General features: G+C 29.2%; 1 protein-coding gene across 2 annotated transcripts in view; it reads left to right on the top strand.

Moving 5' to 3' along the window:
• LOC111623765 (protein SSUH2 homolog) overlaps positions 1-12,399 on the top strand; it is a 48,394-nt gene that overhangs the window by 22,730 nt on the left and 13,265 nt on the right. The window contains exons 1-2 of one of the 2 annotated variants that reach the window (XM_023366462.1): positions 6,399-6,727; positions 8,234-8,338. In XM_023366462.1, coding sequence (XP_023222230.1) covers positions 6,616-6,727; positions 8,234-8,338 — 217 coding nt within the window. In that variant the 5' untranslated portion in view covers positions 6,399-6,615. Of the gene's footprint in view, positions 1-6,398; positions 6,728-8,233; positions 8,339-12,399 lie in introns of those variants that run through there. The other variant, XM_023366461.1, reaches the window with a different exon arrangement.

The following is a 12,399-nucleotide window of genomic DNA, read 5'->3' as shown; positions in this document are numbered from 1 at the left end:
TCCACCGAGGTCTGCTTCAGGTGGTGACTAAATGATGTCTCCCCTTGACCGTTGGAACAATGACGCCCGAATGTAAATAATTGAGTGTATTGTGTTTCACCCCTCCACTTGTCTCCGTTCAAATTTTTCAAACAAGTTCCTTTACTTCTGCATGATCGTTTCTCCATCTTTAAAGTTGATGCAGGTGCCCCCAATGTTGGCTTTATAAATCTCCCAGGCCTCCAGATGATGGATGTAATCAATACGAAACGCCTGTCTGATTACTCTGGTGTTCTGGTGGTTTGTTATGGAGACGACACTGTTATAAAAAGGTTTTGTGGATTGCAATATATTACATTTAATCAGTGGCATTATTTCCACCAATTGTATGGTCTCTTCTCTCTTATTAATTGCATTCATCTCTCTTCATATTTTAGTATCCTGTAAAAGATAACTTAAGACAGAACAATCAATTAATTACTTGTGATAAACTTATATATAGTTTTCATCTTGACTATTATTCAAACAATTATAAGATTATTTTATTTTTTGTTTTGTTTATTAGCCAACCAAATTTGAATTCAAATTTGGTTCTCAACCTGAAGATGGCCTGTGAATCAGGCTGAAAACGTTTGTTTGAAATAAATTATATTTCTCGGCAAGGATAAGATGTTAGTTATATGTATAGTGATTTGTTGAGTACTTTATGATATTATTTGCCCTTGTTTGAACATATTTTGCATCATTGTCAGATGTTGGAATAATTCATGAATGCACTTCCAACATTTTATTAAGGATTTATGATAGTTTTCATCCTTTCATTTAAAACAATCACACCACAGCTCTCTATTTCTGTATATAGTGAATGGTGTGATAAGAGACAACATTTTAAACTGACCTGTATCACTTGCCTGCTAGATGACAGTACCTATTAAGCAATGTTGTGGGAGAGATAAAAGGGTGTACTGTACATTAATGGCTTGCTAGCTTGTCAAATCTTCAAATCTGAATTGAAAAGAATGTAATAGAAAAGAAAAGACATAACTTTTTGTTTAAGCATAGAATATTTCTCTAGGCAGTGTATCCTCTGCCATTCTCGATTCTTTTAAAAACAAGGTTAGAAGCCCCAGTGTTTTGCTTCCACCGATCCACTCACGAATCCACTTTTTTGTAAATTCTCTTTCTTATTTATTAGCATTTATTCTGCCAATTCCACACATCAAATGACATTTCTACTTTCTTCATAAGCATTGACTGTCCTACTTGCAATGACTTAATCATAAAATAGTAGTGAAATAGAAAAACTTGTAAAGATATATTCAGAATATTCACTTGCGATTTACTCTAGTAGACTAAATAAATGTCCTATGTGTATCTGCACTCTGTTTTTTTTTTTTGTTTTAAATTTATCATTTAAAATAAAAACATGGATGATGCCTAGGAACATTGTTTCAAATGTAAAAATAATTTGCATTTGTCTTTATTTTTTAAATCATATGTCAACTTGCCCAATGTGTTTGTCATCTTGTCCCTCTATTCTTATTCTGAGGAATATTTTAATTGAATAATTATCTCGTGGAAATAAATTTTTGTATCTTATTGAATAAATGAATATAAAGTTTTGCTTTGAATATTGAATAAAAATTTATGAATTTCAAACAATATTTTTGATACTCTATGAAATACTTGTATAAGAAATGATAAAATATGTTGAAGCACTACAAGCAAAAATAAAATAGAACACAATTTAATTAATTCATTATGAAAAATTACAAAATTTTAAGAAAAATGTATAAAACTAATAGGAATCTGATTTATTATTTCTGAATGACTAAATAAGATTGTTTTCAGCATTTTACTTAAAACGAAAGGCTTCTGTTATGATAGTTCTATCCAGTAAGATAGGTAAGAGTAAGGAAAAATAATTTGTTCGTACAATAAAATGAAAAGGACATATTGATTGATGATTCAGAACTGTCATAAATAAATAAAATTCAATGTGTATTTGATATTATTATTATCAGAATTTATAGTAATAGAAATATTAATAAAACAGACAATTCACTTATAAGAGAAAAGTGTAAGTTATTGCAAAAAATGCCGTGTATAATTGTATCCAGTAATTCAAAAGTGGAGAACGAGCATCATAGATAATGAGTCATTCTCCTGAATGACAATGGCAATTGTCTGGCCATGTGAAGGCGGACATTGGGCCTTCACATGACCAGACTAATGCAAGGTTTTCAACGGCTTCTGTTTAAAATCTTTAGTTGGGAATGCTTGGAACATCCAACCTTTACCCCTTCTTCATTCCCACTGATTTCCATCTTTTTGGGTTCCCGAAAAGTCGTCTGGGTGGTCACCATTTTGAAGATAACGAAGACGTTGCAGGTTTGACGGATGCAGCCAAAATCCTTTGATGCAGGCTTTTGAGAACTTGTGAAACAATGAGACAAGTGCCTGAAAGTACAAGTGGTTTATGTCGATAAATAAAATTTCACTGAAGTATTATGATGCATAAGATATAAAATTCTTGTAGAAAAGATCTAACTCATACAAATATATACTGTGTTTATTTACTGCTGCTTAATTTTTTATTTCTTTTCGAACATTTTTTACTTCTTTTTATACTGTAACTTCAGTTTGGCTCTTATAATACTTAAATAAGTTTTTAAAATGCAGATACAGTAACAATGTAAAAAACTTGATATATCTGTTGTTTTTATCAGCTAAGTTTTGACATCGGTTCAACACAATACTTGGCATCACTATTAATTAAGTATCACATTTATACCACAACCATAAAAATAATAATTAACGAATGTAAAAATCTCTAAGAATCTATCAAACTTCGAAATACACGAAGAAATTTCACTTGATTCATGCGAATCTCTTATAAATGTTAAGCTTATAAATAAATGAAGGGGGAAATACCATTAAAAAGACGTTATATCTTTACAAACACAGTCACATAAGAAATTTTGCGCCCTAGCCGCTTATAAAGAGCTACAACGCGTTCTGGCAAATTTGAAATTCGTGTCGTGACAGTTAAAAATATGACGACCACAAGTTTCAGTATTAACGTACCACAACGCGTCGTCACAGAAACGTCATGAAGGTATTTTTATTATGTGCATATAATAATCTGCCATCTTAACTGTATTGAGAAAGAGCAGAGTCAATTCAGTCATTCGTCTGTTCTGATACGATGTCACATCAGCGAATGGCCGAATGGATAAAACCACTCGGCCATGCAATTGGTCGTGGAGTTTTCTGGATTTCTCCACGTTAGTATCACTTAAATAGGGGACAGTTTCCTGTAGAAAGTCCTCCCGGAAGATCGCCCACGTATCGCGTAAACAAATAAACCAAACCAAAATGGATAACCGACTAATCGAAAGCGTAGATCTGTGACCTGGAGGACTGGTTCGATCCAGATATATCTTCAGATTTTTTTATATATGTATGTCGTTCTTCACCATTCCAATCTTTACTAGATTGGCCAGGTCATTCCCATTACGTGCCTGTCGAAAGGGGAAATGGGTAGAAAATACGCACCAAAAGTTCTCAATAGAGAGGAAAGGATAAAAATATTGTAAAGGATAAAAGAGAGGAATTTTACTATAATTTTACCAAGATAACATATCCCGCGAACCATGAATCATCACGCATACTATATTATACCAGCTGTATACCATATCCTGGTATAATATATTGGGCAGAATCAATTACTGGCGTGTTACTTGGAGGATTAACAGGGATGCTGAGTCGGGAGTCGTGTACAGTATTTTTCTGCCGACTCCCCACTTTAAAAAAGTAAAATAAATAGATTATTTTTTACTGTAGTCTATTAAAATTTTAAAATGTATTTATTTTTTCATAAAAATATTTTAGTTAACCAAAACCAATCAAACATTAATTTATTAAAGTTTATTAAGGAATGAATCTAAGGATATTAATGTTAATTTTATCCTTCGTTTGAGAGTATTTAACATTATAAATTATAACTCGTGTTTTTCTTATAAAAGTATATTTTATCATATTTCAGTTACAATATATTACACTTCAAAGTTAATTTATTATATTTTTTCATGTCTTTAGTACTTTACCATTAATCTCTGTCCTGTCTGTATGGTTCCCCCCCTGAAAAGTTCCGGAAATTAAGAAACTGTGAAAAAGTTTTTTGAAAATATTCTTAATTTCCCAGTTTGTAACTGTTACGTCGAGACGATTTTGTGAGTCAGACTTTTCGGGTGTGTTTATCCGTTGTGTCAATTATTGATAGTAAGCATCGATTTTCTAAAGTTTTACATCCGTCTGGTTGACTTAACATACACGAGCAGAAAAATAATACATCAAAACTAATCATGTACATGCATGAAACCGTTATTATGTTATAGAAATACTATACTGTAGTGTTTAATTTTGTGAAATATTTGCGTGTGTAAATGTTTGTATACAATATTCGAATATTTGCTATATAATAAACAATAATAGTTTATATAATTATATATGTCTTGAAGTAAAATTTTTTTAAAATGAAACATTTTTTCTTGCTATCGATAAATTTTTATCTGATAATAAGCAGAAGAGGTGTTACACTTAAATTATTCAGTGAAATCGTTCATGAATCATCAAATTCTTAGTAAAACTATCAAACCATACCATTTAAAATAATATATACATATATAATATATATACTGTACTTTCGAAACTTCTTTCACTTATTTTACGTAATCATACTAAAAATGTTTTAGGAAAAAAAAAATAATGAAAATTTTATTAGAAAATTAGACTACAGCTTATTATCATAACATTCAGAATAAGACAATTGATTTTGTTTATTAAATTCAAATATTGTGTTTCACGAATTAATAAAAGTGATATTAAATTATAATAAAACTTGGTAACCACTATAGGATCGTATAATGGTTTCAATTCCAATAATATATTTAGTGTTCACAGGTGATTCTTTATTCTACGGACAAAGGAGCAATTGCCTGGAGCCTCACTAATAGGGAGCTCCAAATGAAAAACTTTTATAAGAAAATATTTTCCCAAAAAAAATTTCCTCGAAGAAACATGTCTGAAGTAAACACTGTACATGTGGCCCTTAATTCAAATTTGCCTAGGCCTCATTAAGTTACAACGGTTATTGATGTGTAGTCATCGCTAGTATAGTGTAAGATTGCAATTTTATTGATGAACATTGATTTTTTTTTTGTTGCTCCTTTACTGAGAACACGTTCTAAATAAATGAAAATTGAAATATGAGATTCTGATAATCTACAATAATCTAAGTACTTAGTACTAAGTATTTGGTACTTAGTATTGATAATATATAAAATACCTTAATACTGAAAAAATGTATAATTTTAATTATTGTACTTGATACTTGATAATTATTGTACTTTGAAAGACGACTAATTTCTTTTATATCTTTGTGTTCCATTCTATTATATTTACTGTATTAATTAATAAAATGTAAAAAAACTAAAGGAATTTCAATACAGATTATTTTTTATCATTTATTAATTAGAGTTTAATTTTAATTCTCTTTAATTATGACAACTGTTCAAAAATAGTATTTACTTTTTCCTTGACTTCATCGTTATCTCATAGATTGCATTTATTATATCTGGTGTGTAGTTCCCTCAGGAATAGATTATAATACAATTATGGAAATTATCCTGTGAATACAAATAAATTAAAGGTAGACATAAAACATATTTTATTATATAAATTAATTTATACATTTCTGCATTTAAATATAATTAAATTTATAAAAATTAATATCCATTAGAGTCAATTCTCTTTCAGGGCTTCCACCTTCCTTTCCTCAGTAATTACAATTTCTTAGTTCTGGAGGGATAGATGTTCATTCTAACTTGTATATAAATTGTACAAAACGTCAAATTGCTCGCAAATAAAAGTATGAATTAAATTATAGTAGCCTTTGACTGAATAATACCTAAAATTTTTATAAACGTCGATTTCGTATAGCGCTGTATATACTCAAAGTCGAGTTGACAGCTGAAGAGATACTTAAATCGATAACGCGACGATAATTTTTTATATTTTAAGTTGTGCAATTTAAGCAGTGAAAACTTAAAGATATAAATATATATTATAATCGTAAATGTTTTCAACTGTTAAGTGAAAATATTTATATATCTTTGTAATTGTTATACGATATTTTAAGCATTTTCGGTTGCATAACTACAAGTTGCCTTATAGTTTATAGATTTACAAAATTTCTAAATATATTTTTTTAAAAATTTCAAAATATTTACACAGTTATAAATTAATAAAATTTTAAATAAATGATTACTTTTAACCCAAAGTTTTTATACAGTTTATATATAACGGGTATCTGTTTATACAAAAATGTAAATGATATTCAGAGCATGTTGTAAGTCAATGCAGTAAGATGCAGAAAAATCTTTGGCAAAATTCGTAATATCGCACACGTTATATTATAATACACGCAGTGCTTTATTCGTAGTACAATTGCGTTATTGAGAAAGTGTAACGTACCACCTGCATGTTCTACTTCACCCCCGCCATTGGAACAGTAAGGTAAAAATAGCCGCAACTGCATATGTCACGGGACTCTACGGACACTAAGGGCTAGAGATGGCAAGCACCAGTTACAGGAGACAAAGTAGTCGCGATAGATCTGTTTATAAAAGGCAAACTAGTCGAGAACCCCTTCCTAATTCTTATAAAAGAAGGCTCAGTACAAGGAGTAAGTAACCTATTTTTATTCATTTTTTACTCTTTCCCGAAAGAAAAGGGAAAAGAAACCCGCGACTAATTACTCATTTGACAGCGAAAAATAAGTTGTTTCTTCACTCTAATTCCTGCTAAAATTAATGTAATTTCCTACGATAAATGTAATCTTAAAATTAGATTAAAAAAAAATTTTTCTTCTTCTTGGATTCACCTAAAAATCTTGGCAGCTTATTAAAGCGTCGTTGCCAAAAATGATCTGCGAGGATAAAGTTTTTAAAATGCTTTTTTGTCGAGTCGTTGTACCGGCATCATTGACCGAATTAGATGAATAATTTTAGATTTTTTCCACATTCTATTTGATTCTACTAAATAGCAGTTTAGAAACGGGTCAAACTGTACTGTAAATATTTGTATACAGCGTTTGCGGCAAAGGAAGAAGATTTTACTCATCCTGTAAAATTCTTTTTTATTTTAAACGATTTCTCGTTAGAAATTGAGATTTATATTACGTAAAAAAGAAATTAAATAAATAAACGTACCAAGTAGAAATATTTTAAATCAATTTGTTTTTTTTTTACGTTAGAAAAATTAAATTTTTTATACACGTTTTTGTAAAGTTTTTATCGTAGTTTCGTTATAAAATATTTTATTTTTCTCCTTTACTTTATTAAATATTCTACTCATCATACGTACAAGTACTGTACAAGTGTAGAAAAGAGAGAGGAGTGTCGTGCTGTGAAGCAGGAAGTAAAGGAGCCAAATAAGAGTTTTATCGCTTGTTTTTTTTAAAATTAAATTTTAAATAATTAATTATTTTTTATACTAATATTATGAAGCTTTTATAAATCTATAAATTAAGCCTGTATATAATAAGTTTAAAATTTTTTAAAATATAAAACACTTAATTATACTGTGTATGATTTTTAAATTTTAATGAATAATTATTTGAAAAATAATAAAATTATTAAATATAAAATTAAATGAACTAGATATATTCTTATATTAACATTTTCTTAACAAGTGAATCAATATTGGATTTTTTTTAAAGGAAAAAAAAATCAATACTTCAAATTAAATACCAAGATCTAAATAATTTATAATGAATTCAAATTTTATATTTGTGTATATTTTTTCTATATAATTTAGTCTACATTATATTAAATAATCAAGAGAAAAAAATCTATTATATTATAAAAATTGGACATTCGTCAATTTTAAATGGTTAGAGAGCAGATGTGTTTATATGAAAGGTGCCATATTTAACAGCGATGTGTATGAATAAAGAAAAGAGTATAAACATCTGCCTCCTGAATTTTTCATAACTTCACCGAGAAAGATATAAAATTATAATAAGTGTACTGCACAATTTTTAAATATTTCCATTATTTTTTTTTTCTTCTTGCTTTTTGACAGTTTGTCGAAAGGAATAATAGTAATAAAATCAAATCGATTAATATTTGAAGAAGATTTTTTTTTATGTTTTAAAAAAAGTTAACTTATTTAATCAATTTTTAATCAGTCACTCCACCTCCAAATGCTGTGGATGATGAACCAGAACCCTCTGCCCCACCACTGGAGCTTTTGGATAAAGTTACAGGTTATGAATATGCCTCTTTTGATATAGGTAAGTAAAAATCGATATCTACAGTTTCTTGTAGAAGATAAACTCTACATTAAAGGTCTACAACCTCTTGTAATCAATATGAGATTATTACACGTAACTCGCTTTTGTAGCGATTAATATATTTAGTTAGTTCTATTGTTGAAATGCTTTTGTTGCTAATTAACATATTGATAATTAACAAATAATTATCGTAATTTAGCCGAGTTGATTTTAAAATTAGCATTTTAAAATGAATTTTGAAATGTATGTAAATTGAAGTACATATTTATATTCTTTTCCCTCCTCTTCTCTTTTCTTAACAGATTAAGAATGATGTTTTGTAAAACGTGTTATTTTCTTTTAGTTTATTAGAATTATAATTTGATAAATATAACCTTTTTTTTTTTTTAAACCTGTGACTGTATGCTTTATTTCCATCCTTGTACTATAAATATGAATCTTAAGATATTCTTATAAATTAGAATATAATAAAGTATCTAACTAGAATTCGGTTATAATATGATAATTACCATAAATATCTTTTACTTTTCTAGAAATTATTGAACTTTCCAAGATACTGTATATGTTATGTATAATGTATTGGAACTTGTGACGAATATTCGATATTCTCGTAAAAATAATTCCATATAATGTAAGTTATTTTAAGGTAAAATAACTCAAAAAGTAAAAAATATCGATCATCTGGAAACTTCTCTGGATTATCTTGTAACACGAAACGGCGAAATTTCGCGTTGCAATTGTGTTAATATTGTTTTATTACTATTATTTTCTCTGTATTTAATAAGAATATAAAATTGTAAACACATGAAACATTTCGATTAATTGAAATTATATTTTAATTTTCTTAATTTTCTCCTTTAAAAATTGAATTTTATGTAAATTTAAAAGCCGAATTTTACGCAAAAAATTTATTCTTAAGTCTTAATATTTTAAGACCAGAAAAGAAAATAAAGTAGAAAATCGACGGGAAAAATATATATATAACAACAAATTTTGTTTGAATTTTATGTCTATTGAATATATAATCCGATAATTCTTTCATTGTTTATTTACCTAACAATAACTTTGAACGTTTCTAAATTCAGAAATTCTGCATGGCTGTTTCAATTTAGGTAAACATTTGAAATAGAATCGGATATATTAAAAAATAAAAAGGAAATGAAAATATATCTAAATTTTGTATCGCTTGCATTCTATTACAAAGCAAAAATATCATCACTTTCTATTTTTATATTCTGTGTGGAACTTTAAACTTATTTTGACTCTGTTTCAAAACCACCCCATTTAAGTTTGAAATTCCTTTTAAGTAATGAATTAAAAATAATTAAAAGTAACTTTAACTGATATATATATTTTTTAAACATTAATTCCGATATCTTTATTGAATTAATTTTGTGTAACTATGTAAAGTACGTGAGTATATTTATAAACATTTTTTTTTTTTTGCATTCGTTACTGTTTTTATACCGATTTCTGTTGAAACAGTTTCATTAAGGTAAATCTAAATAGTTTATTTTTCTTATCAATACTGTACTACAACAAAGGAAAAAATATCTAGTAATGAGTTGCGTAACTTTCCCGGCAACATTTAAAACTGCGTGCGGCACCATCCGTTATGATATTTCATTTTTTTTAAAAAAACTTTTTATATTTTTAATTATTATAATATGGCAAAAGCTTAATTTTGATTGTAGCGATGAGTTTTAATAAGATAAAAAAAGTTGTAAATGCTAATAACGAGTAAAATCATTATTAAGTTTCACCCTACTCGAGATGTGACACACGACCTTCCTATATCTTTCCATCCCCTCAACCTTTAACCACCAAAATTTAATAGCATCGATGCCCATAATATTCAAACTTTCCTGCAAAATTTCAGAAATTTTCGACAAAAATCACAGGAGTTATTAAGCTTCAAAGAGGGTAAACAAAATCGTCCCCCTTCCAACACATACTAAAATACTACACATACTACATACGGGGAAAAAGCCAGATTTTTTTTTTTCATTTCTCGACGTTTCAAGGTCTCCCGAGTCCAAAAATGTAAAAATTTTGGGGGTCAATTTTTTTTGACCGGTCGCCATACTTTCCCTCCGTTATGTATAACAGAACCGGGAAAGTAGTAATGTTTGTTTATTATTTCGTATTTTAGTTAATCAATTATGAACCAAAATAGACATTTTTGTAAACATTTAATTTAAATAAAATAAGATATTAGGTTATTAGTAAAATTTGTAATATTAAAAGTTTTAAAAATAGTAATGCAAAAAGTATTTATCTTCAATAAAATACGGTTACGTTTGAATACTTAAATTACAGTAAACCCTGTTCAAAATTGAACCGAAGAATGCGGAAATCTGCCTAAACGGAAAATATTCTTTTAAACGAAGCGATTTTCTATGTTTAAAAAAAAAAAAAGCCTGTTCATAACGGAGACTTGCCAAACCGGAGAAGAATATTTGGCACCGCGCGATTGAGGTTTACAAGGATTTTACTGTGATTTAAAAGAAATTATGGCATTGGATGTAGAAAATATAGTGAAATATTTAACTCATAATGAGTAGTTTTTTTAGAAATTTTCGAAACTTAAAATTTTATTAAATTGATATCGGTACAATTATTATCCCAGCAGAAGTTCGTTAATCTGGCATTTACGGGGCCAGAGTGATGCCGGATTACCGGACGTTTTTTGTATTTTTCTAAAATTCGTTAAATTATATGCGGGTGCAGACATTTCTGAACATTTTGTACCAGAACTTGTTGCTCTATGCTTCTGATTTGTTTATGCACGCTCTTTAACCAGTCGGAAAATGATACAGTGCATGACTAAACTGCGTTAAGATTGATTGAAAAAAAAAAACTTGCAAAAACGTTAATGAACAAAATCAACATTCACGATGATTTATGTGCTTATAATAATGTACTTTCCAGACATGCAGTATATGTATATACGACCTTCAAAGGCTACGCATGCTACGTGTATGAGAAATTTGTTAAATGCGCTGTGTCTCCATTAGTCTATGGGCCTGTTGCATGGACTTGTTAGGTGACTGCGGCTTAAACACATATCAAACACAGGAAAGCAGCAGTAGAAACGTCCGACCGGACACAAACAAAGTACTGTAACAAAATGAGTCATTTTTCTCGATCACATCGCTCTCAATCGCAGATCCATATCCCGATATGTAGTAACGTGCATAACTTCACCCCACTCGCTCGGGATCCTGTGGCGCATTTTAGCTTTTTGGGACCCGGGAAAATTTAAATTAGAGGTCTCCACGTACTGTACAGACATTTTTCTTTGGGGGGGAACTTTTGGGGCATCCCCAGTTTCCTCGTTTAATTTTTAACGCGATCCCTAGAGGGGTTTATCCATAGAATCGAATTTTTCTCTATATAATTAACAGACTATTATTATTAATAAACTCAAAAATATACAGACGTTCCTGCCAGTGGGCGAAGTGACACTGAACAGTGGTAGTTAATCGCAGGTTAGCGCGTGACTAACGGACCGGTCACGTGGATTTTTGTGGGTTTTCACGTGTGTAACTCCAGTTTTTCATAGAAAATCTTCTTGATAGGCGCACTCCACTTGGCAGATTGCCCAAGTGTTGCATAGCTTTATTCCATCAGTTCAGTCTAAAAAAGTATTGACCGTACACTCACTTTATATTTCATATCAATAAATATGTTAAAATCTTTAGATATATTAACTAGAAATGACTTGTTTTCTGATATCTTTAAAAGTATTCACGATTTTTCGTTTCTGTTTCGGCTATTTTTAATATTCTTCGCTTGCTATTATGTTATAAATATACACACGTACTGTATAGTACAATACCGTAATAGGATTTAAAATGGTTAAATTAAAATTTAGATTTATTTATTAATGGCATAAATATAACATTGAACAGATGTTTGTTTAGATTATTCCAAATAATCGAGGAGTTTTCGAATACAGTGAAACCTGTGTAAACCGAAATATTCCGGTTTGGAAAGTTTTCGTTTTGAACAGGTTTTTTAACGTAAGAAAATTCGTTCCGTTCCGAAGAATTTTTTCC

Source organism: Centruroides sculpturatus, unplaced genomic scaffold, assembly GCF_000671375.1.
Source record: "Centruroides sculpturatus isolate CEXI.00-Female unplaced genomic scaffold, Cexi_2.0 scaffold120, whole genome shotgun sequence".
In the NCBI taxonomy this organism is placed as follows: Eukaryota; Metazoa; Arthropoda; class Arachnida; order Scorpiones; family Buthidae; genus Centruroides; species Centruroides sculpturatus.
This window is presented reverse-complemented; position numbering and strand designations above follow the sequence as displayed.